Raw genomic sequence first — 27,455 nt, 5'->3', positions numbered from 1 at the left:
TTTCTCTCTTAATTTGGGTTTCCTTGGGAGCAGTGCAAGTCATTTGCTTAGGAGGTGATCCCATGGGGGAAAAAAAAATTAAGTAGATGTGCTCTGGTTTAAGGAAAACAAGTATTTGGAAACCAAACTTTTATACATAGTTTAAAAACAGGAATTTTAGAAAGTATATCTTAATTTGTAAAACTTCATTTCATTAATAAGCTTGCCCAGCACAGCACAAACATGATTTAGTTGGCAAACATTTGACATTAATTTTTCAGGAAGACACTCACTGTATTAATGATGACATCTGAACTATATTAGCATACCCAGTGCTCAGATTAGTGGCAGGTCAGAATTCAGATCCAGGCCAAAGAACAACACAAAGGTGTCACTGTAGTCTTACTTTTAGACAAACTCTGATATTGTATAGACTGATAGGAAAAAAATCTTTCACATACAAAGTAGTATCCCCATCTTAACTATGGAAAGATTGAGAGAAACCCTTATATCTCTGCCTTCCATCTCTGAGAAGGAAGAAATTGTAGTGAAGTCCATCTAAGTGGCAAGTTCTCATTTATCCCAGTGCTGTTCCTGTTAATCAATGCCCTGCAGATGTCTTCTATTCAAATTAATCATTCATCTTCTTCACTGTCAAAGGTTGAGCTTGTTCAGATAGTCATCGATGGAGTCAATTACCTGGTGGATTGTGAAAAGAAGTTGGAGAGAGGCCAAGATATTAAGGTGCCACCCCCTCTGCCTCAGTTTGGCAAAAAGTGAACTTTCCCTTTCCCAGTTTATAAATAATCTGTCTGCTGGTACGACAGACATAAAGAAATCTCTACTCTGAGAGTTTTTGTACACTTGGAAAAATGTAAAATTGTAGATCCTGCCTATCTTTACAATAAAACTCTCCTTAATATATTGTTGCTTTGTTTCTGATTTTTAAAAACAATACTAAGAAGGGCAAACACATCCGATTACAAGTAGACAAGAAGCAAAATATTTTAAGACAATAAAACTAATATTTGTAAGTTTTGATTTAGCCACAACTTACACCTCTAAATAACCCTTTAGCTATCTAGATGTTAGTCAACCCTTTAGGAAATCTCTTATGGACCCCATTGGAAAGTAAGGAATTAATATAATAAGCAATTTTCTAGCAAATGGAGCAAGAGAAGACTTAACTTTTGAAAGTGTGGCAATAAAGACTATACAAATAGAGGCTACTTATTTATTCAGAGTTTGCTGTCACAAGGGTGTCAACCATCATCACTTGCATTTGTCAGTGACTCAAAGGCAGGCAGAGACATGAGAAATCTTCATGGTGAAAGAAAGGGGAGGTTTCAGGTATGCTGTGATTGGGGTTGCAGGCATGGGGAAGTTGAAGACAGGCTATCTAGAAGCGGGGTATGCTATGTGATTATTTTGGGAAGCATATTTGGTTTTATCTGATTGGTCCTGAGTTGGAGGCAGGGGCAAAAATCAGAGAAGTCGGCAGTCATTGACCAAGTCCTGACCATCCTGTACTGACTGTTACAGAGGTTAGGGTTTGGCCTCCTAGAATGACTGTTTTAGAGGTTGTGGGTGAGAGTTTTGTTGTCCTGTGGTCTAGCCATTGTCTCTCTATATACTCAGTCTCTCAAAAACAATTCAAAATTTGATGTCTGAAATACTGAAAATGTTTTTAGTATAATCTGAAAGCAGAATTCTTCCTTCAGCATGCAGATTGTTACCTTGAATCTTATTTTCCTTCTATCCTGTGATGTCTATAGCCTGAAGGAACACGATAGAGTAGGTGGGAGCAATTAATTGTGTAACAAGTTAGGAAATAGCTCCACACACAAAAGATAAATATTTTTTAATAGAAATGAGATCAAGTTATGCACCCTATAGTGAGTGACATCATCCTGTTTGCAGAAGTTGTGATAAGTTTTAATTTTGCTACAAGAAACAAGCACATTGGCAATATTACAGTCAAAATAAGACCTTTTATAAGATGAGTCCATTGGAAGAGATAAAGGGACTTTTAATTATTAATTAAAATTCTAAATGAATACCATATCTTCCAGCCATGGGAATCATACAGCATGCAAATAGTTCCTGTTTACTAAGGTCTAGTTCAATCAGTATTCATCAAGCACTCATATGAACAGAGCATGGTTCTGAGTCACAGGCCTTTTAAAATTTGCTGCATTCCTTACATCAGAGGCAGATGCAATGAGAAAGCTTCGATGGGTGAAAAATCATTCTGGCTCTCTTCCTCAGGGGAAGAGAAACTGGGGTCTTCTCCTTGACTTCTGGGCTTCCACAGTAAGTCTGCTTATGGAGACTGAGCTACTCTCCCCTCACGCCAAACATCATAAAAGAGCACGTCTGAATGTTCTGAAAGCAGCCAAAATAATTTTTTTTTCCTTGAGACCAAGTCTCACTCTGTCACCCAGGTTGATGAAGTGGCACAATCATGGCTCACGGCAGCCTCCAACTCCCAAGCTCAAGCGATCCACCTCAGCCTCCCACCTCAGCCTCCCGAGTAGCTGCGACGACAGGTGCACACCACCATGCCCAGCTAATTTTTTATTTTTATTTTTGTAGAGATAGGGTCTTACTGTGTTGCCCAGGCTGGTCTTGAACTTTTGGACACAAGCAATCGTCCTGCTTTGGCCTCCCAAAGTGCTGGGATAACAGGCATGAGCCACTGTGCCCAGCCTAAAAGAAGTTGTTTTGAGGTCAAAAAATTTGCGTGAGATTCAGGCTCATGACCAAAGGTAAATTAACTCAATAGTCTTGATTTCATTTGCAGAACGGAGAGAATTCCTGCCTTATAAAGTTTTTATGATGACTAAATAAGGCAGTGCCTTTTTTTCCCCCTTTTACTGTAAAAGGAAAAAAAAATGTGAAAAAATATATTTCACATTAGAACCCAGTACACAAACAGGCAGGCTGCAGGCTCTGGAGACAGCCAGAAAACTGTGAGTGCCCAAGGTGTGAAAGTGTGAAAGGGGGATCATTTGCCCCGACACACACATCTTCACAGGGGAACCTAAAGGTCCAGATCACAGAAGAATTTGACCTTGCCTGGGGGCTGAGAAAAATTTAGAGAGCTGAGTCAAATACAGGGGTAGGGGAAGCAACAGGAAGGGCCCTGTGGGAACTCTCCATCCCCAGGGAAGTCATTTCTGACTCTGTCTCTCAGGTATCCTTGGGGAGGGCTGCCAGTGAAATTGGAGAAGGACCACAAGGAGAAGGAAATTTCCAGCTGAACTTTGTAACAATTTCCACCAAACACAAAGTCTCCTGGACAGAACCTGGGGAGCAGGCAAACCAGGAGTGCAGATACAAGCACAGAAGCTGTGGCAGGCAGGGAGGCATGAAATCTGAAAGCCCTGCTTGCTTCCTCAGTCGGGAGGCATGGAGCCTGGGGCAAGTTCTCAGCCCCACTCACCCGCTGCCTGGAAATAAACTCAGTGCAGCTCGGGATGGGGCAACCCAGCCTCACGGGTTGCATGGGAGCTGGTAACGCCTGTAACTGCCAGCATTCTCCCACTTCCCTGGCAACATGCACGACAAAGCAAAGGTAGCCATAATCCTCCTGGAAACCTGACTCCATTGGTCTGAGAACCACACCCCCATACCCCACAGCAGCTGCAGCAACCCCTACCCAAGGAGAGTCTGAGCTCAGACACACCTAACCTTGCCCCCACCTGATGGTCTTTCTCTATCTGCCCTGGTAGCCAAACACAAAGGACATAGTCTCTTGGGAGCTCTATGGCCCCGCCCACTGCCTGATTCTCCCTATACTACTGCAGCTGATGCTCTCTTGAAAGTGCTACCTCCTGGCTAGAGGCCAACCAACACAAAACTAGCACACTAAACAAAAATACAACCAAGGACCCTCACGGAGTGCATTTCACCCCCTGCTGCCTCCACCAGAGCAGGTGCTGGTATCTATGGCTGAGAGACCTGAAGACAGATCACATCACAGGACTCTTTGCAGACAATCCCCAGTACCAGGCTAGAGCCTATTAGCTCTGCTGGGTGGCCAGATCCAGAAGAGAAATAACAATCACTGCAGTTTGCCTTTCAGGAAGCCACATCCCTAAGTGAAGAGGGAGAGCACCACATCAAGGGAGCACCCTGTGGGACAAAAGAATCTGAATAGCAGCCTTCAGTCCTAAATCTTCCCTCTGACATAGTCTACACAAATGAGAAGGAATCAGAAAAAACAATCCTGGTAATATGATAAAACAAGGCTCTTAATACTGCCAAAAGATCACACTGGCTCACCAGCAATGAATCCAAACCAAAAAGAAATCTCTGAATTGCCAGAAAAATAATTCAGAAGGTCGATTATTAAGCTACTCAAGGAGACACCAGAGAAAGGTGAATACCAACTTAAAGAAAATTTTAAAATGTTACAGGATATGGATGAGAAAATCTCCAGAGAAATACCATAAATAAAAAACAATCACAACTTCTGGAAATGAAGGATGCACTTAGAGAAATACAAAATACAACGGAAAGTCTCAGCAATAGAATCAAACAAATAGAAGAAAGAACTTTAGAGCTCAAACACAAGGCTTCTGAATTAACCCAATCCAACACAGACAAACAAAAGAGAATTTTAAAAAATGAACAAAGCCTCCAATAAGTTTGGGATTATGTTAAACAACCAAACCGAAGAATACTTGGTATTCCTGAGGAAGAAGAGAAATATAAAAGTTTGGAAAACATATTTGAGGAAATAATCAAGGAAAAACTTCCCCTGCCTTGCTAGAGATCTAGATACCCACATACAAGAAGCTCAAAGAACACCTGGGAAATTCAATGAAGAAAGATCATTGCCTAGGCACAGAGTCATCAGGTTACCTAAAGTCAAGACGAAGGAAGGAATCTTAAGAGCTGTGAGGCAAAAGCATCAGGTAACCTATAAAGGAAAACCTATCAGAGTAGCAGCAAGGGATTGGGGTCCTATCTTTGGCCTCTGTAAACAAAACAATTATCAGCCAAGAATTTTGCATCCAGGAAAACTAAGCTTCCTAAATGAAAGACACAGTCTTTTTCAAACAAACAAATGCTGAGAGAATTTGCCACTACCAACCCAGCACTACAAGAACTGTTAAAAGGAGCTCTAAATCTTGAAACAAATCCTTGCAATACATCAAAATAGAACCTCCTTAAAGCATGAATTTCACAGGACCTATAAAACAAGATTACAATGGAAAAAAAAACAAAAACAAAACACAGGTATTCAGGCAACAAATACCACATGAATATAATAGTACCTCACATCTCAATACTAACTTTGAATGTAAACGGCCTAAATGCTCCACTGAAAAGATACAGAATGGCAGAATTGTTATGAATTCACCAACCAAGTATCTGCTCTCTTCAAGAGATTCACCTAACACACAAGAACTCACATAAACTTAAGGTAAAGGAGCGGAAAAACATATTCCATGCAAACAAACACCAAAAGCAAGCAGAAGTAGCTATTCTTATCTCAGACAAAACAAATTTTAAAGCAACAGCTGTTAGACAAAGAGGGACATTATACAATGATAAAAGGACCTGTCCAATAGGAAAATACTACAATCCTAAACATATTTGCACCTAACACTGGAGCTCCCAAATTTATAAAACAATTACTACTAGACCTAAGAAATGAGATAGACAGCAACATAATAATAATGGGAGACTTCAATACTCCACAGACAGCACTAGACAGATCATCAAGATAGAAAGTCAACAAAGAAACAATGTACTTAAGCTATAACCTACAACAAATGGACTTAACAGATATTTACAGAACATTCTACCCAACAAATATAAAATATACATTCTATTCATCAGTACATGGGATATTCTCCAAGACAGACCATATGATAGGCCACAAAACAAGTCTCAATAAATTTAAGAAAATCGAAACTATATCAAGTACTCTCTCAGACCATAGTGGAATAAAAGTGGAAATCATCTCCAAAAGAAATCCTCAAAACGATGCAAATACATGGAAATTAAATAACCTGCTCCTGGAATGATTCTTGGGTCAACAATGAAATCTGAAATCAAGATGAAAATTTAAAAATTCTTTGAACTGAATAATAGTGACACAATCCATCAAAACCTCTGGGATACAGCAAAAGCAGTGCTAAGAGAAACTTCATACCATTAAACATCTACATCGAAAAGTCTGAAAGAGCACAAATGGACAATCTAAGGTCACACCTCAAGGAACTAGAGAAACAAGAACAAACCAAACCCAAACCCAGAAGAAGAAAAGAAAAATAACAAAGATCGGCCAGGTGCAGTGGCTCACGCCTGTAGTCCCAGCACAGTGGGAGGCCGAGGCGGGCGGATCATGAGGTCAGGAGTTCAAGACCAGCCTGGCCAACATGGTTAAACTGCATCTCTACTAAAAATACAAAAAAAAAAAAAAAATAGCTGGGCTTGGTGGCACGCACCTGTAATCCCAGCTACTCGAGAGGCTGAGGCAGGAGAATCTCTTGAACTTGGAAGGTGGAGGTTGCAGTGAGCCAAGATCACGCTATTGCACTTCAGCCCAGGCGACAGTGCAAGTCTCCATCTCAAAAAAAAAGAAAAAAGAAAAGAAAAAAGAAAAAATATATAACAAAGATCAGAGCAGAAGTAAATGAAACTGAAACAAACAAAAATACATAAAATAAATGAAACAAAAAGCTATTTCTTTGAAAAGATAAATAAAATTGATAGACCATTAGCAAGACTAACCAAGAAAAGGGGAGAAGATCCAAATAAGCTCAATTAGAAAGGAAACAAGAGATATTACAACCGATACCACAGAAATATAAAAGATCATTCAAGGCTACTAGAACACATTTATGTGCATAAACTAGAAAACCTAGAGGAGATGGATAAGTTCCTGGAAATATACAACCCTCCTAGATTAAACCAGGAAGAAACACAAACTCTGAACAGACCAACAACAACAAAATCAGGGCCAGATGGATTCACAGCTGAATTCTATCAGATATTCAAAGAAGGACTGACAATATTCCAAATACTGACACTATTCCAAAAGATAGAGAAAGACAGAATCCTCCAAAAATCTTTCTGTGAAGCCAGTATCATCCTAATACCAAAATCCAGGAAAAGACATAACAAAAAAAGAAAACTACAGATCAATTTCCCTGAGGAACACAGATGTAAAAAACCTCAACAAAATACTAGCTAACTGAATCCAACAGTATATCAAAAAGATAATCCACCATATCAAGTGGGTTTCACACCAAGGATGCAGGGATGGTTTAACATCCACAAGTCAATAAATGTGATACACCACATAAACAGAATTAAAAACAAAGATCACATGATCATCTCAATAGATGCAGAAAAAGCATTTGACAAAATCCAGCATCCTTTTATGATGAAAGCCCTCAGCAAAACTGGCATAGAAGGGACATACCTTAAGGTAATAAAAGCCATCTATTACAAACCCACAGCCAGTATTATACTGAACTGGGAAATGTTGAAAGCATTCACCCTGGAACAAGACAAGAATGTCCACTTTCACCACTTCTATTCAACACAGTACTGGAAGTCCTAGCCAGGGCAATCAGACAAGAGAAAAAATAAAGGGCATCCAAACTGGTAAAGAGGAAGTCACACTGTCGCAGTTTGCTGATGATAAGATCACACACCTAGAAAACCCTAAAGAATCCTCCAAAAAGCTCTGGAACAAAAAAATGAATTCAGCGAAGTTTCAGGATACAAAATTAAAGTACACAAATCAGTAGCACTGCTATAACACAACAGTGACCAAACTGACAATCGATCAAGAACTCAACCACTTTTACAATAGCTACACACACACACACACACACACACACACACACACACACACACTCCAAAATAAAAACCACTGAGGAATATACCTAACCAAGGAGGTAAAAGACCTCTATAAGGAAAACTACAAAACACTGCTGAAAAAAATCACAGACGACACACACAAATGGAAACACATCCCATGCTCATGGATGCGTAGAATCAACATTGTGAAAATGACCATACGGCCAAAAGCAGTCTACAAATTCAATGCAATCCCACCAAAATACCACCATCATTCTTCACAGAACTAGAAAAAACAAACCTAAAATTCATGTGGAACCAAAAAGGAGCCCACATAGCCAAAGCAAAACTAAGCAAAAAGAACAAATCTGGAGGCATCACATTACCTGACTTCAAACTATACTATAAGGTCATAGTCACCAAAACAGCACGGTACTGGTATCCTCATCTCTCACCTTATACAAAAATCAACTGAAGGTGGATCAAAAACTTAAATCTAAGACCTAAAACCATAAAAATTCTAGAAAATAACATTGGAAAAACTCCTCCTAGACACTGGCTTAGGCAACTACTTCATGTCCAAGAACCCAAAAGCAAATGCAATAAAAACAAAAATAAATAGGTGGAAATTAAACTAAAAAGATTCTGCAAAGCAAAAGAAACAATCCAACAGACAACCCACACAGTGGGACAAAATCTTCACAATCTATACATCTGACAAAGGACTAATATCCAGAATCTACAAGGAACTCAAATTGGAAAGAAAAAAAAAACCAAACAAACAATCCCATCAAAAAGTGGGCTAAGGGCAGGAATGGACAATTCTCAAAAGAAGATATACAAATGACCAACGAACATATGAAAACATGCTCAAAATCACTAATGATCAGGGAACTGCAAATCAAAACCACAATGCAATACCACCTTACTCCTGCGAGAATGGCCAGAATAAAAAAATAATAGATGTTGGTGTAGAGGCGGTGAAAAGAGAACACTTTTACACTGCTGGTGGGAATGTAAACTAGTACAACCACTATGGAAAACAGTGTGGAGATTCCATAAAGAACTAAAAGTAGATCTACCATTTGATCCAGGAATCCCACTACAATCCCACTATTGGGCATCTACCCAGAGGAAAATAAAACATCACACAAACAAGATCCTTGCACATGCATGTTTATAGCACCACAATTCACAACTGCAAAAATACAGAATCAGCTCAAATCCCCATCAATCAACGAGTGGATAAAGAAAATGTGGTATATATACTTGGAATACTACTCAGTCATAAAAAGGAACAAAATAATGGCATTTGCAGCAACCTGGATGGAACTGGAGAGTATTATTCTAAGTGAAGTAACTTAGGAATGGAAAACCAAACAGTGTAGGTTCTCACTCATAAGTGGGAGTGAAGCTATGAGGACACAAAGGCACAAGAATGATACAGTGGACTTTGGGGACTGGGAGTAAAGGGTGGGAGGGGGGTGAGGGATAAAAGACTACATATCTGGTACACTGTACACTACTCGTGTGATGAGTGCACCAAAATCTCAGAAATCACCACTAAAGAACTTATTCATGTAACCAAACACCCCCTGTTCCTCAAAAACCTATTGACATAAGAACAGAAACAAAGCAAATTACAAGAAAAAAGAGTAAACAGACAAACACACAAGTCATCCAGACATTAATGAGTCAATAAGATGATTTTAAGAACAACTTTATGCCTATACATTTGACAATTTCAATGAAATGAGAACATTCCTTGAAAAACCATCTGACAAAAACTGAAAGATAAGATTTGGATTCGAAAAATTTACCCTATTACTTAAAAAACAAAAAATTTTTCACAAACAAAATTCTAGTGATCTCTTTCAGTGAAATCTTCAAAACATTTAAGAAATAACACACTTAGACAAACCCTTCTAGAGAACCGAAAAAAAAAAGTTATATTTACCAACATATGATTTTTTTTTTTTTTTTCCTTTGAGATGAGTTCTCATTCTGCCATCCAGGCTAGAGTGCAGTGGCACAATCTTGGCTCACTGCAACCTCCACCTCCCAAGTTCAAGCAATTCTCACGCCTCAGTCTTCCAAGTAGCTGGGATTACAGATGCGCACTACCATGCCCAGCTAATTTTTGTATTTTTTACTAGAGACAGGGTTTCATCAAGTTGGCCAGGCTGGTCTCGAACTCCTGGTCTCAGGTGATCTGCCTGCTTCGGCCTCCCAAAGTGCTGAGATTACAGGCATGTGCCACTGCACCAGGCCTTGCCATTTTTTTTTTCCTTTTTTAGACAGGTTCTCTCTCTGTTACCCAGGCTGAAGTGCAGTGGCAGGATCACAGCTCACTGCAGCCTGAAAACTCCTAGGCTCAAGTGATCCTCCTGTCTTGGCCTCCCAAAGTGCTGGGATTACAGGCTTTAGACACTGTGCCCAGCCCCAATTTATAACTTTGATAAACAAGCCTGACAAGTGTATTACAAGGAATAAAAATGGTAGTACAGACTCCAACATAAATGTAAATGCAACAATTAAAAAAACAAAACCCAGTACACACATATATGAATATCCAAGTGAATGTATATAAAATCCAAACAAAGCTTTCATGTAACAAAAGTTACCCTTACAATCTGAGATGCACTCTGATACTTTATACTGTCTTAATCTCCTCCAATTTTAAAAAATTCTGATTGTAATACATTAAATGGATTTCACAACACATTAAGGGCATAAAATTCAGTTTGAAAAACAGACGTAATTACCTGGCTCAATAATCATTAAATTCCCTCCTCCATTCTTTTTATTCTTCTTTCAACTCTAAATATTTTGTTCCATTTTCTTCTTTCTCCATGTTTTTTGACGAAAATTCATGGTTATGCAAATAGTTGTTTTCTATATGTAATGTGTCATTTTTCTGATGGCTTATAAGATTTTCAGCAGTTAATGTGCCTAGGTGATTTTCTTCATATTTATATTTATTTTTCACCGAGCTTCTTATGTTGATTTATACCTTTTACAAAGTTTGGAAAGTTTTTGGTTATCATTTCTTCAAATGCTTTTTTCTGTCTCATTCTCTATCTTTTCCTTTTTAGGACTCACAATTAGACATATACTGGACCTACTGCTATTGTTCCACAGTACTCTAAGTGTCCATTTTTAAAATAATTTCCCCCCTTTTCTGTTTATTTCATCATTTCCTTTTCTTCAGAATGAATAATTTCTATTGTTCTATCTTTAAGTTTCTAAATTCTTACCTCTCTATTCAACCTCTGTCCTCTCTATTCTGCTACTGAGCTCAACCAGTAATTTTTTCATTACAGATATTTTAACTTTTACTTCTTAAGTTTTCATTTTTTTTTTTTTTTTACATATTCTATTTCTCTGCTGAGATATTCTATCTTTTCATTCATTGTAAACATCTTTGCCTTTATTCATTGAGCACAGAATAGCTGGCATAAAGTCCTTGTGTTGTATCTTTTGGTCACCTTGTTCATCTCTGGGTAAACCTCTGTTGGCTGTCTTTTTTCCTGTCATATTTTCCTAGTTCATTCTATGTCAAGTAATTTTGGATTATATCGTGGACATTGAGAATGTTATATTTTGTATAACCTGAGTTCTACTGTGTTGCTTTAAAAATGACTGAGGTATTTGTCTTAGCAGGCAATTACCTTGATTAGACTCAAACTGTGGCCTCACCTGCAATGACTGCAAGTTCAATATACAGTTAAGTTATTTAAGCCTCAGTGGTTGTTTTGAAGCTGCTTCATTCACGTGTAGTTCAGGGGTCAAGTAAAGATTTGAGCAGAGTTCATCCAGAGAACCTGGACCTCCACTTCTCTGGGTCTCTCCTCTAGAATACCCCCTCTGGTGGCTATGCTTATTCCAGGCTCCATCTCCTGGTTTACCAGGCCAGAAAAGAGCTTGGTTCTCTATTGGAGTCTTAACCACTCCACGCTGTACTGTATCTATGGCTTATGCAGGCTAATGCTGCAAAATTTGAAATGTACTTTGTGCAATCTCAACCTCTAAGATTTGAATACTCCCCAAAAGCTACCTGCTTTTTTCCCATCTCCAGAGTTCTTGTATAATTTTAAAAATTTAATCAGAGTTTATAGTTCTTATCTGTAGGAGAGTGTGCCTATTAGGAGCATACTGCATCACAGAAGTAGACTTCTTTCTTCTTCCAAGGCTTTTAAAGAAAACTGATTCTATTTTAATAGGAAAGGGGAGGAAAAAGTTAATCTTCTGACAAAACACTTTAAAGTCATCAATAAATTAATTCCAAATGAAGGAAGAAGAATACAATTCTTTTCATTGGGATAAGTGCAATAAATTACAGTATCTGTGGAAAGCCAATTACATCCACAATTACATCGAATATAAATAGTTGGCTGGGCACAACAGCACATGCTTGTAATCCAGCACTTTGGGAGACCGAGGTGGGAGGACTGCTTGAGGTCAGGAGTTTGAGACCAGCCTGGCCAACATTGTCAAACCTCATCTGTACCAAAAATACAAAAATTAGCTGGGCATGGTGGTACATGCCTGTAATTCCAGCTACTCAGGAGGCTGAGGCATGATAATTCCTTGAACCTGGGAGGCAGAGATTGCAGTGAGCCAAGATTGTGCCACTGTACTCCAGCCTGGGCAACAGGGCGAGACCCCGTCTCAAAAAAAAAAAAAAAAAAAAAAAGACAAACTACAGCTACAGACAAAATCTTACTTGTCGGAGCCATACATTCATTTACATACTGTCTGTGGCTGCTTTTGTACTACAATGGCAGATCTCAGTAACTGCAACAAAGACTGTATCGTCCACAAAACTCAAAATATGTAGTATGTGGCTCTTTACAGAAAAAAAAAAAAAAATTGTGTCAATCGCTGGTCCAAACCCTCCACTTAAAAGGCAGAGACCATTAGGCTGGGGAAAAAATTTTAAAAACCAATGATATCCTGTCTACAGGAAACTCACTTTAAATATAAAGACACAAAAAGTAAAAGGATGAAAAAAGACATACTGTGAAAATACCAATCAAAAGAAAGAGTGTTCTATTTTATTACTAAAGTATACTCCAGAAAAAAAGCATAAAGGGGAGCATTTCATAATTATGCACGTCAAATTCATTAAGACTTAAACATTCTAAATATGCGCTCATCTAATAACAAGTTTCAAAATATATGATGCCAAAACTAACAGAACTGCAAGAGGAAATAGACAAATACGCAATATGTCTTACTCTTAGAATCCCATAGAACAAGTACACAAAGTATCAAGAAAAAACCAGGAGACTTAAACAAGAATATCAACTGTGTTTTGGGCTGCCAAGAAGCAGGCAGTTAAGACAGGATTTAACATGAAAGTGATTTTTGTGGGAAAGGATAAGAAGTAGATACTTTCAAATCAGTACACTAGACTGAGAGGGAAGGCGGCAAGAAGGGGTAGGAAAAGTCCCAGACCAGAAAGTTTCAACCAGGCCAATGGATTCAGCCATCTTCACACCCGCTCTAAGAGTTTTGTATATCCTAAGGCAAGAATGGACTTTACTCAGTTATGAGCTGAACACAGACTACAGGAAGCCTGGCCTCAGTGTCAACACAATGGTTCATCCAGAGGGGCAGTAACTGAGGTTATTTGTCAATTATGGTCCCCAAAAGAGGGAATTTCTGTTATATATTTTCATGGCCACCACAGTCCACTGTGCATCATACAAATTTACTTCAGGGAAAAGCTCTTCCATGACTTCCATTGGTCTCACATCCTAAGGAACATCTTAGAAGAGGGAGGTTAGTGGTATGAACTAAAGTCCCATTGCTGCTACTCATCTTCAACCTCCTCCATTATCTATTCTAAATTTCCCTCACTTTCATCTATCACTTTGGTAGACTTTGGTGGCTTACTTCATTGTGTAAACCAAACATTCAGCCCTGAGCCTGCAATTACATGCTCTCAGGCCAGGGTTGTATCACATCTCTGTCAAGTTACAACAGAACAAGTTAACAGTAAGAACCAGGAGGCAGCCAAGTCTCTTATTCCCCACTGCTCCCTGCTCTATGTAAAAACAGCCTTTTTTTTTTTTTTTTTTGGTTGTTTTGTTTTTGAGACAGGGTCTCACTCTGTTGCCCAGGCTAGAATGTAGTGGCACAATCATAGCTCCCTGCAGCTTCAATCTCCTGGGCTCAAGCAATCCTCCTGCCTCCGGCACCTGAGTGGCTGGGACTACAAGTATGTGCCACCATGCTTGGCTAATTTATATATATATATATATATATTTTTTTTTTTTTTTTAATATAGAGATGAAGTCTCACTACATTGCCTAGACTGGTCTTAAACTCTGACCTTAAGTGATCCTCCCACCTCAGCCTCCCAAAATGCTAGGTTTATAGGTATAAGCCACCACACCTGGCCAGCTCTACCTTTCTGCTCCCAAAATTGACTCCCCTCTCACAACAGTGACCCCTCTTGTCAACTGTAGTCCCTAGACAAAAAAACATTTCATTCCTTTTGATTGTCAAAAACTATTTCATACCAACTTTTTGAAATTTAAAATTGAATCAAGCATAATTTTTAAGTGCAAATCAGGGATATATAGCTATTACTCAATTTTAATGGAGAAAAGCTTTGTTCTAAAATGACAAAATATCTAATGTATTTGATAGTCATTTGTTTATTTCATTTCTCATCTATGCAGAAAACTAACCAGGAGCTTAAAATTTTATTGGGAGACAGAATACATGAGGGGGCCTCAAAACCCTCAAAAAAACGTTAAGGTCAGTTAATAAGACTTCCATCTGAAAATTAAACTAGAAAAATCTGCACAAAGTGGAGATCAGCCATCTGTAAAATGAAACCAAAGAACCACCCAGGAGGCAAGATTGGAATTGGATGATTCAGAAAAGGATGCTGAACCAACTTCATTTTACCCTTTCTGTAAAAAAACACTTTTTTTTTTTTTTTAAATACAGAGAAGGCAAATGGTTATCATGGAACCTAAAAAAGGGGAATTAAGAAATCATAACTGGGCCAGGAGCAGTGGCTCACACTTGTAATCCCAGCACTTTGGGAGGCCGAGGTAGGGGGATCACCTGAGGTCAGGAGTTCGAGATCAGCATGGCCAACATGGTGAAACCTTGTCTCTACTAAAAATACAAGAAATTAGCCAGGCATGGTGGCAGCTACTCGGGAGGCTGAGGCATGAGAATTGCTTAAACCTGGGAGGTGGAGGATGCAGTGAGCCAAGATCATGCCACTGCACTCCAGCCTGGACAACAAGAGTGAAACTTCATTTCCAAAAACAAACAAACAAAAAAAGACCGAGATCATAACTGATGAATAAACGTTCAGCATCACCAGAGAAAGCTCTATTCACCCTAGGGTGGAAATGGGGTTAGACTGTTTGACCATGTTCAACCAATCACTTATCTGAGTGCTGTGAAAACACCCACACAAGAAATGAAGGATTAAAGAGGTGTACCCATAATTAATCATGTATTCATTGTGCAAACATAATCTATATCTGAAAATGAGTAAACCTAGTTTGAGGCATGTAATTATGAAACTGTAAAAGCAGGATTTAAGAAGTTTTTTAATAGCTTCATGAAACTTAAGAGTTACAGTGGAAATCCAATGAAATGATATTATCATTTACTTTTTACTATATACATGAGATTCCCTATTCTTCAAAAGTGTATTAGACTCATAAACTGTATCTATATTCAATCTGAATGCCAAAATTTGGCATCATCACAAATTCTTTGTTTGCATAAAACTTTTTGACATAAAAGTAATTATGAAAATAGAAAACTCTTTTAAATAACGTAGATGGGGCCAAAAAGGAAGACACTGGGCTCCTGTATTATAAAAACTATGCTGCTGAAGACATGTGCAAACATGCATAAAACAGATGTCAATATAGACACAATTTGTGAACACTGCAGACAGGGCCTGAATTACTTGGAACTCATCAGGACTGATGAGGCACTAACTGCATTCAGGTGCACTTCAATCAGAACTAGATTATACCATTAAAATTAACGAGCCACAAAAAGACTTTAATGAATAAAAGAGGACTGGTATTAAAATCTTTTACACATTTTACTCATTTGGCAATAATGTGGTTAACAGTGCAGTCACATCTCTTTCTGGTAGACAGGTAAAATGTTTAATTATTCAAGCTTTTTTTTTTTTTTTTTTTTAAGCTGGAGTCTCACTCTGTCACCCAGGCTGGAGTGCAGTGGCACAGTCTCAGCTCACTGCAACCTCCGCCTCCCATGTTCAAGCAGTTCTCTTGCCTCAGCCTCCTGAGTACCTGGGATTACAAGGGCCTGCCACGACGCCTGGCTAATTTTTGTATTTTTGGTAGAGATGGGGTTTCACCATGTTGGCCAGGCTGGTCTCAAACTCCTGACCTCAAGTGACCTGCCCACCTCCGCCTCCCAAAGTGCTGGGATTACAGGCGTGAGCCACCATGCCCAGCCTCAAGATGTTTTTTAAGTAACACACTCCCTGGCACATCACTTCCATATTCACTTAAATGGCCTATTGCTTTGGTTTAATTAAAAAGAGATCAACTTATCTGTCTTTTGCCATCCTGTTATTTTTAAAAATAGAAACAAAACATCTTTCTCTAATCCCAAATTTTCTCATTATACTGCTGAGGTGTTGTTTTTTCCCTCTTTTAAGTTGTTAGCACTTTTCTAAGCCAAAAAGGCCCCAATTTAAAAAACCAAAAAACAAAAAAACCCTCTTTTCTAGGAACATATTCCCCATTCCATGACAGAGATGGAAAGTCCAACCATCTTCAAATAGGGCTACTATAAGATTCTGCAATATATGAAGTTGGCAAGGAAAGATGAATATTTGTCAGGTATCAATGTGTCCTTTATTATTAGCCCAGCAAGTAACATAATGAAATATTAGACAATCTCAGGAAGGTAACATGGCCATCTCTTTCAGCACAGGGAAGGAAATAGACATTTAAAATTCTGGATCCACAAAACCTCACATATCAATATTAATCTTGAATGTAAATGGTCTAAATGCCCCCACTTAAAAGGCACAGAATGGCAAGTTGGATTAGAAAAGCAAGACCTATCCATCTGCTGTCTTCAAGAGACCAATCTCACACATAAGGACACCCACAGACTCAGTACAAGTTTGGGAAAAGAACTGTCATGCAATGGAAAACAAAAGAGTAGGGGTCACTATTTTTATATCAGATAAAACAGACTGTAAACCAACAGTAAAAAAAGGACAAAGAAGGGCATTATATAATGATAAAGGGTTCAATTCAACAAGACGACGTAACTATCCTAAATATATATAAGCACACAACATTGGAGCAACAAGATTCATAAAACAAGTACTTCTAGATCTACAAAAAGAATTAAGACAGCCACCCAATAATAGTGGAAGACTTCAACACCACATTGACAACATTAGAAAGATCATCAAGGTAAAAAACTAACAAAGAAATTCTAAACTGACATTTGACATTTGGCCAACTGGACCTAACAGATATCTATAAAATACACCACCTATCAATCACAGAATATACATTCTTATTTTATGTTCCGGGGTACATATGCAGGATGTGCAGGTTTGTTACCTAGGTAAACGTGTGCCATGGAGGTTTGCTGCTCCTGTCAACCCATCACCTAGGCATTAAGCCCAGCATGCATTAGCTATTTTTCCTGATGCTCTTCCCCCGCTAGCCCCTGACCCCGCCGACAGGCCCTCGTGTGTGCTGTTCCCCTCCCTGTGTCCATGTGTTCTCACTGTTCAGCTCTCACTCACAAATGAGAATATGCAGTATTTGGTTTTGTGTTCCTGCTTTAGTTTGCCACAAGACACATTCTTATCTGCACATGGGAACATACTCCAAGATCAACCACATACCGGCTATAAACCAAGTCTTAATAAACTAAAAAAAAATCAAAATCATACCAACCATACCAAGAAGATCACTCAAAACCACACAATTACATGGACATTAAACAACTTAATCCCAGAGGACTTTTGGGTAAACAAGAAAATTGGGGCAGAAATCAAAAAATTCTTTTTTTTTTTTTTTTTTTTTTGAGACGGAGTCTCGCTCTGTCGCCCAAGCTGGAGTGCAATGGCCGGATCTCAGCTCACTGCAAGCTCCGCCTCCCGGGTTTACGCCATTCTCCTGCCTCAGCCTCCCGAGTAGCTGGGATTACAGGCGCCCGCCACCTCGCCCGGCTAGTTTTTTTTTTTTTGTATATATTTAGTAGAGACGGGGTTTCACCGGGTTAGCCAGGATGGTCTCGATCTCCTGACCTCGTGATCCGCCCGTCTCGGCCTCCCAAAGTGCTGGGATTACAGGCTTGAGCCACCGCGCCCGGCCCAAAAAATTCTTTGAAAGAAATGAAAAGAGAAAGACAACATACCAAAATATCTAAGATATAGCAAAAACTATACTCGAAATGTTAGAAAAATCTCAAATTAATGACCTAACATCACACATAGAGGAACTAGAAAAATAAGAACCCCAAAGCTAGCAGAAGAAATACATTTTAGTTATTTCAGAGCAGAACCAAACAAAACTCAGACCCAAAAGTCCATACAAAGAATCAACAAAACCAAAAATTGGTCTTCTGAAGGATAAAAAAGATCACAGACCACTACCTAGATTAACAAAGAAAAAAGAGAGATAATCCAAATAAGCACAGTTAGATAGGACAAAGGTGGCCAGGCATGTTGGCTCATGCCTGTAATCCTAGCATTTTAGGAGGACAAGGTAGGTGGATCACTTGAGCCCAGGAGTTCAAGACCAGCCTGGGTAACATGATGAAACCCTGTCTCTACAGAAGTTAGCTAGGCAAGGTGGCATGCACTTAGTCCCAACTACTTGGGAGGCTGAAGTGGGAGGATTACCTGAGCCCAGGGAGGTTGAGACTTCAGTGAGCCATGATTATGGCACTGCACTACAGCCTGGGCAAAAGGGTAAGACCCTGTCTCTAAATAAATAAATGACAAAGGTGATATTACCACCAATTCCACAGAAATACAAAAGATCCTCAAAGACTATTATGAACACCTCTATGCACACAAACTAGAAAATCAAGAGGAAATGGACACATTCCTGGAAATACAAATCTCCCAAGATTGAATCAGGGAGAAATTGAAACCCTGAGTAGACCAATATCAAGTTCTGAAATTGAAATCAGTGACCAAAAAAAAATATCTATAAGCCAATAAAAGCCCCAGACCAGATGGATTCACAGCAGAATTCTACCAGACATACAAAGAAGAGCTGGTACCAATTCTACTTAAACTATTTAAAAAAAAAAAAAAAATCAGGGAAGAACCTCTTCCTAAATCATTCTATGAAGCCAGCATCACCCTGACACCAAAACCTGGCAAAGACACAACAACAAAAAAAGAGAAAACTATAGGCCAGTATCCCTGATGAACACAGATGCAAAGATCCTGAACAAAAATACTAGCAAACTGAATACAACAGCACATCAAAAAGTTAATTTACTACGATCAAGTAGGCTTCATTCCCAGAAAGCAGAGTTAGCTCAACATGTGCAAATCAATAAATGTGATTCAGCCCATAAACAGAAAACAAAAACAATATAATCATCTCAACAGACACACAAAAAAAGCTTTTGACAAAATCTAATATCCCTTCATGATAAAAATCCTCAAGAAACTATGCATCAAGGTGTTGTGGCTCCTTCACTCCCATAGTTCGGTGAGTTCCAAGTTCTTGTCCCATGACCAAGAGGAATGAGGTTCATGGACACCAGAGAGTAAGTAAGGCATAGATTTTTACTAAGCAACAGGAAAAGCTCTCAGCAGCAAGACTTGAAAGTGGGCTGATGCCTATGGGCTTGTCCCCAGGGGTTTTTGTCCCCCCTTTCCAGGGGCGCTTTTCTCATTTGCATCTTGCACAACCCTCTACGTCCTGGTTGCTTCCTGATCCCACTTCTTTCTGCACAGGTGCATTCTTGTCCAAAGTTACTCCATCTTCGTTATTACCCATAAACATCACAGAAAAGCCCACTTGGCAGAGGGGGGGTGAAACTACCATGCAGATGTCATGTTAACTATGTATATATAATGAGCTGGGTCAAGTTAAGGACGTTATGTTTATTTACTGCACCTGCGCCTAAGTTGGGACACTCCCTTCTTGGGCAAACATCCTGGTGTAAGAAGAAGCTCTTCACCACATTTCCACATGCTTGCTACATAACAGGGGCAGTGCAGCTGTGGTCTCATAAGTGTTGTTCTTCTCCAAAGACCTTCCCTAATTGCCTAGCCAACCCCTAACCGCCTCCTCTCTCAAAAGGAACATACTCCAAATAATAAGAGCCATCTATGACAAACCCACAGCTAACATCATACTGAACAAGCAAAAACTGGAAGCATTTCCCTTGAGAACTGGAATAAGACAAGGATGCCTTCTCTTACCACTCATATTCACCACAGTACTAGAAGTGCCAGCCAGAGCAATCAGGCAAGAGAAAAGGCATCCAAATAGGCAAAGAAGAAGTGAAACTATCTGTCTTCATGGATGATATTCTATACCTAAAAAACCCTAAAGCTGGCTGGGTGTGGTGGCTCATGCCTGTAATCCCAGCAATTTGGGAGGCCAACGTGGGAGGATCACGATGTCAGGAGCTCGAGACCAGCCTGACCAACATGGTGAAACCCCATCTCTACTAAAAATACAAAAAAAAAAAAAAAAAATTAGCCAGGCGTGGTGGTGCATGCCTGTAATCCCAGCTACTCAGGAGGCTGAGGCAGGAGAATCACCTGAACCCGGAAGGTGGAGGTTGCACTGAGCCAAGATTGCACCATTGCACTCCAGTCTGGGTGACAGAGCGAGAGTCTGTCTAAAAAAAAAAAAAAAAAAAAAAAAAAAAAAAACCCTAAAGCTGTCATCAAAAAGCTCCTAGAACTGATAAACAACTTCAGTAAAGTTTGAGGATACAAAATCAATGTATGAAAACAGTAGCATTTCTGTATTCCAGTAACATTCAAGTTGAAAGCCATCTCAAGAATGCAATCCCACGTACAACACACACACACACACACACACACAGAGAGAGAGAGAGAGAGAGAGAGAGAGAGAAAGAGAGAGATACCTAAGAACACTTCTAACCAAGGAGGTGAAAGACCGCTACAAGGAGAACTACAAACACAGATGACACAAACAGATGGAAAAACATTTCATGCTCAGACTGGAAGAATCAATATCATTAAAGTAGCCATACTGCCCAAAGCAATCTACAGATTCAATGCTATTCTCACCAAACTACCAATGTCATTTTTCCACACAACTAGAAAAAAGCTATTCTGAAATTTACATGGAACCAAAAAAGAGTAGGAATAGCTAAAACAATCCTAAGCAAAGGGAACAAAGTTGGAGGTATCATATTACCTGACTTGAAACTATCCTAATAGGTTACAGTAACCCAAACAGCATGGTACTGGTACAAAAAGAGACACAGAGACAAATGGGAATAGAATAGAAAAACCAGATATAAAGCTGCACAACCATCTTATATTCAAGAAAATCAACAACAGCAAAAAAGAAATGGGGAAAGGACTCCCTATTCAATTGTATTGGGATGGCTAGCTAGCAACATGTGAAAGAATGAAACTGGATTGTACCTTTCAAAATTAACAATAGATAGATTAAAAATTTAAATGTAAGACCTCAAAGTAAAAGAATTCTAGAAGAAAATCTAGGAAACACCATTCTGGACACTGGCCTTGGAAAAGAATGTACGCTAACTTCTCAAAAACAACTGTAACAAAAACAAAAATTGGTTTAAGTGGGAGTATCTAATTAAACTAAAGAGCTTCTGCACAGCAAAAGAAACTATCAACAGAGTAAACGGACAACCTACAGAATGGGAGAAAATATTCACAAACTATGCATCCAACAAAGGTCTAATATCCAGAATCTATAAAGAATGTAAACAATTGAACAAGCACAAAACAACCCCATTAAAAAACGGGCAAAAGACATGAACAGGTGCTTCTCAAAAGAAGATACACAAGTGGCCAAACATATGAAGAAATACTCATCATCACTAATCAGCAGAGAAATGCAAATTAAAACCACAATGAGATACCATCTCCCACCAGTCAGAATGGTGATTAAAAAGTCAAAAAACAACAGGCTGGGCGCGGTGGCTCATGCCTGTAATCCCAGTACTTTGGGAGGCCGAGGCGGGCAGATTACAAGGTCAAGAGATCGAGACCATCATGGCCAACACCGTGAAACCCCGTCTCTACTGAAAATACAAAAATTAGCTGGGCGTGGTGGTGCGTGCCTATGGTCCCAGCTACTTAGGAGGCTGAGGCAAGAGAATCACTTGAACCAAGAAGGCGGAGGTTGCAGTGAGCCAAGATTGCGCCACTGCACTCCAGCCTGGCGACAGAGCGAGACTCCGTCTCAAAAAAAAAAAAAAGTCAAAAAACAGCAGATGATGGTGAGGCTGCAGAGAAAAGGAATGTTAATACACTGTTGGTGTGAATATAAATTAGACCAGCCACTGTGGAGAGCAGTTTGGAGATTTCTCAAAGAACTCAGAACTACCACTTGACCCAGCAGTCCTGTTACTGGGTATATACTCAAAGGAATGTAAATCGTTCCGTTATAAAGACACATGCACTCATATGTTCACTGCAGCACTATTCACAATAGTAAAGGCATGGAAATCAACCTAGGGGCCCATGAATAGTGGATTGGATAAAGTAAATATGTATATATACACCATGGAATACTATGCAGGCATAAAAAGAAACAAATCATGTCTTTTGCAGCAACATGGATGAAGCTAGAGGCCATTACGTTAAGTGACTTAACACAGGAACAGAAAACCTCATGTTCTTGCTTGTAAGTAAGAGCTGAACACTAGGTATTCATGGACATAAAGATGGCAACAACAGTTACTGGGGACTGCTAGAGGGAGGAGAGCAAGGGTTGAAAAACTATTAGGTATTATGTTCAGTACTTGGGTGATGGGATCAATCATACCCCAAGCCTCAGCATCATGCAATATACCCATGGAACAAACATGCACATTCTTAAGAAGGCTGTGTTTCACAAATTGCACATTCCAAATTCAAATTGTTAGCAGATTTTGTGATAAGGGAAAGTACACATAGCTAACATCTTGATTCTTAAATTTAAGAGCAACTTAAGTAGTAAATAAAGTAGAAAGATGTAAAACTGGGCTTCAAGAGAATCAAGAAAATACTACTCATAAAATAGTTAAACACCAGTTTAAAAAAAAATTTTTTTTATACCGTGGTAATACACATAAAATTTACTACTAGTCATTTTAAGTACAGTTCTGTGGCATTAAGCATATCCACAATGCTTAAAATCCACCATTCTAAATTTCAGTTTTAAAAACAAACAGCCAATACAGGAAAAGTGGCAACACATGTAGATTGAGTACTGTACCTTAGGATTAGGTCTTAGAAGTCCCTCTTAGTATCTAAAAGAAGAATTTTTAAAAATTATATATATATAAATAAATAAAAACAAGCCCTTCTATCTGGTTTGCTGTCCTTCTCCAAGACACACTGTTTAGAGATCTAAAAGCCACACAGACCCAGTGTAGCTAATCTTCCTATTTGAAAACTTGCTGGTGACTTCCATATTAAGCTGCCCTGGGCAGAAGTCCACTCCTTCATTTGCTCCTTGAGGAATTTAAAATCTGTTTTTCTTTTTCTTTTTTTTTGAGACAGAGTTTCAGTCTTGTCACCCAGGCTAGAGTGCAACAGAGCAATCTCAGCTCACTGCAACCTCTGCCTCCCAGATTCAAGCGATTCTCCTGCCTCAGCCTCCTGGGTAGCTGGGATTACAGGTGCCCACCACCACGCCTGGCTAATTTTTTTTTTCTTTGGATTTTTACTAGAGACGAGGTTTCACCATGTTGGTCAGGCTGGTCTTGAACTCCTGACCTCAGGTGATCCACCCACCTCGTCCTCCCAAAGTGCTGGGATTAAAGGAGTAAGCCACCACACCTGGCCCTGTTTGTCCCAGAGATTCCTCTGGGAGTATGAACTGTGTCCAATTTATCTTCATACAGCTCACCATTGGACTCTCACATCTTCCGGAATATATACAAATATGACTTTCTACATTTTCTTCGTCCATAAATGTTTCTTAAATATTTGTGGGACCTCGTTTCCTAAGATCATTTATTTACTATGCCATAGTTTTGGGCAGGTTGTGTTTTTCCTTGTATGTGGTCCTCTTAAATTAGTTCATCTGAAATCATTAATTACTGTACTGTTTTTACCCAGAATTACTGGTAGATTATTTTATATAGTAGTTACTAAATCGGTATGAAATACTATGTTCACTTTGACCTTTTATAAAGTACTAGCATAAATTTTTATCTCTTTTGTGTGTGTATGTCAGTGTGTGTCAGTCTTATCTGCAAAAGCATTTCAGCTTATTGGAGAGGATTTTAGATTGAGTATACATATTTATTTTTTATTGACTCCTCCTCATTACCTCCATGATCCCTCTCTCCAGTTGTCTGCAACACATCCTACTGTGAAGTTTTTCTAAAACTTCCCAGGAAGTTTTAGATTCTTCCCAGGAAGAATTATTTTATCTGTAATCTGTACACCACCATAATTCCCTCACTATTTATAACATCAGTTTATTAGTGGTTTTAATCTGTCTTACTCTCAGAGGCTCTTGGCTGCTTAAGGGCAGGGACCTCTCTGTCATTTGCATATATCTAGCACTTAAGGTACTGGCACATAGTAGATATCAAAAAGGGCTTTTTCCTCACCTATCCTATTTTACAGAATTCCATTTGTAACTATACGACCTCTCATTGTTCCTTGGAATGGACAGTCTAAGGCCCATATCTGGTATGACTTCCTCAGACACGAGGAGGAAGAAGTACTCATTTCAGAGAATAAAGGAGAACTTGCAAATCTTGCCACTTGTTTGTAATTTAGATTTAAGTATTCTTTTGAAGCACTTAACATCCTAACCACTGAAATACATGATTAGGAACTCAAATTTGAGAAATACAACAGAAGACGGTAAGATGAGTCAGAAGGATACATCATTTCTGTGATTACTGTTCCAATGTTATTCTTTGCCATGTTTAAGAAAAGAATATGAAAGAGATTCAAGTTTTTTCAGAGGACAACACAAACTTTATATTGTTCCTATTCCTTACTGCCTAGGAACCTCAAGCAACTTCCACTAATAGGTTTCTCCTGCTCCACACTTCCAATAGTTTTTCTTTCACTTCTGAAATAAAGCAGTATTGCTCATAACTTTGTTACCGAGAAAACCAACAATGCAAATGAAAGCACAGAGCCATTTCTATGTGCAAGTTAGTTAACAAAATTCAGTCACTAGCATTGTGTTCTATGGCAATCACTTAACTTCTCTGAAACTGAATTTATTGATCTGTAAAACAAGAAGATAGGGTTTTAAAAGGTACGTATTTCTATGAATCTATAATTAGAAATTCTCATGTGCTGTGTCAAAACCTCCATGGATTAAAAATAACTCTTTAATAATGATTCTAAATGTAATACACACCCATTAAACAACATCTGTAAAATTATGTATAAAGAAAAAAGCCCTCACAGTTCTATTACTCATGAGCCTGATTGTAAGGATCCTAAAGCAGTTAAAAATATCACTGACAGGTTTTTAAGATGTCAGAATGTCACTGGTCTGGATCTTATTTTTATTTCCAACAGCAGGGTCATTAATTTTTTCCCCCTCTCTTCTGATTTTTCTGCATACTATAAACAATTCAATAACTGCCCAGAGAATGCATTAGGTACAGTTTTCCGTACACAACCCTCTTTTCCAGATCTATTTTATGGGATCTCCTGTATGATCTAAAACCTTATCCACAGTTCTTCATTACTTAAGCTCTAAGGGATGAAGTTTGAACACTGTCATTTCACATTTAAAAACACTTTAATTTGGCAAAATCTCATCCCAGCCTTCCTTTCCAGACTCACTGTTCTCCATTCCAAATTGCTCTATAGGTAAATTGACTGCCTGGAGGCTGTTCACTCTAGTATGTGAGTCAGCTAGAGGGATGGCCCACCCAGATTGGGCCTTGGACACTTCTAGTCCTCATGGCCTACTGGTCACTTCATCTAGGCTGGCCAAGTGCCTATTATCCAGACAGAATCTGGGCAAGAATGAAGATTTAAAATTCTAATGGTAGTGGTTCCAATTCCTGGTAATATGGAATAAGTACACTCCACTGTCTCTCCCAGTGAATGAAGCTATAAAACGTAATACATAGATCAGCAATTGGAGGACTGGAAAAGAAACAGCAGTAGGAAAATTGGGAAGAAGACCAGAATTCCTCATTTAACACTTACCTTGCTGATAATATTGTTATAAAAAATACATTTACAGTATTTCAATAAGATGGGAAAATTGAATACAAACATAATCCCTTGAACTGTAAAATATTTTCTAAAAAAAAAAATCGAACATGGGTCAGGATAACTTAGTAAAGTGTTTTAAAGTGGATCAAGTAGACAAATAATCCTCTGCAGTATTTCAAATTAGCAGAGCACACAGGTTTAGACTGAGATCTTGGTTCAAATCCTGGCTCTACCTCTTATTAGCTGTGTGAGCTTGGATAAGTTAGGTCAGCTCTGTGAACTTCTTCCCTCATTGCAAAATGGAGAAAATAATAGCACCAACCTCACAGGATACTGAGTGGACTAATTAGGTAATGAATGCACACTAGTAAGCATACTGCAGGCACCTATAAAATGTTCAGTAAAGTTAGCTATTAGTAGCAATAGTTTCCTCCGAATTCCAAAGAACTTATTCTATGCCCTATTTACTCAACTACTAATCTTTATTGGACATACCGCTACAAAAAGAAATCGGAATGCTCCTTTACTTTCAAGAATGAACGACCTACAGTTTAAAATGCAATATACCAATAAAAAAAAAATTTTAGTTAAATGCGCCCTCTAGTGGTATGTTTTGTGCAAGTACCTGGCATCTACAAAAGATAAAACCTCTTCATGAAATGTCACTACTCTGAAGCCAGTTGGTTGAGATCATTACAGTATGGGAAGCACTACCACATATCTTCTAGGAAGTTCCCTATCTTCAAGAGCTGGAAGGTGCTGTTGTTTGCTGTCTTTGAAAACTTTCTCCACCATATGACCTAGGATATTTGTGGTATGTACCGTACCAAATCTCAACATTCCTACAGCACTGACTTTAAAATCCCTTCTCTTAAAGAAAACTGGGCCACTTTCTAGCTTGCTTTAAACAAACATCGCAAAGTACTTATTCTTCATTTACTTAATAAATACGAGGGCCAGGCGCAGTGGCTCACGCCTGTAATCCCAGTACTTTGGGAGGCCAAGGCGGGCGGATCACCTGAGATCAGGAGTTTGAGGCCAACCTGGCCAGCATGGCGATACCCCGTCTCTACTAAAAATACAAAAACTAGCCGGGCGTGGCGGCGAGCACCTGTAATCTCAGCTACTTGGGAGGCTGAGGCAGGAGAATCGCTTGAACCCGGGAGGCAGAGGTTGCAGTGAGCTGAGATCGCCATTGCACTCCAGCCTGGGCGACAAGAGCCAAACTCCTTTGCAAAAAACAAAACAAGAAAACAAA

The 27,455-nt window shown here is 39.0% G+C and overlaps 1 protein-coding gene and 1 long non-coding RNA gene across 3 annotated transcripts in view; one reads left to right on the top strand and one right to left on the bottom strand.

Annotated features, from left to right (window-relative positions):
• Positions 1-901, top strand: part of CKMT2 (creatine kinase, mitochondrial 2) — a 33,891-nt gene extending 32,990 nt beyond the window's left edge. Inside the window, exon 10 of the mRNA XM_007977050.3 lies at positions 640-901. Coding sequence (XP_007975241.1) covers positions 640-759 — 120 coding nt within the window. The 3' untranslated portion in view covers positions 760-901. The remainder of the gene's footprint in view (positions 1-639) is intronic.
• Positions 1-27,455, bottom strand: part of LOC119618213 (uncharacterized) — a 55,100-nt gene that overhangs the window by 26,524 nt on the left and 1,121 nt on the right. The gene's annotated exons all lie outside the window — the stretch shown is intronic.

Source organism: Chlorocebus sabaeus, chromosome 4 (assembly GCF_047675955.1).
Source record: "Chlorocebus sabaeus isolate Y175 chromosome 4, mChlSab1.0.hap1, whole genome shotgun sequence".
Taxonomy (NCBI): domain Eukaryota; kingdom Metazoa; phylum Chordata; class Mammalia; order Primates; family Cercopithecidae; genus Chlorocebus; species Chlorocebus sabaeus.
The sequence above is the reverse complement of the archived record's forward strand: the minus strand, read 5'-3'. Positions and strand labels throughout refer to the sequence as shown.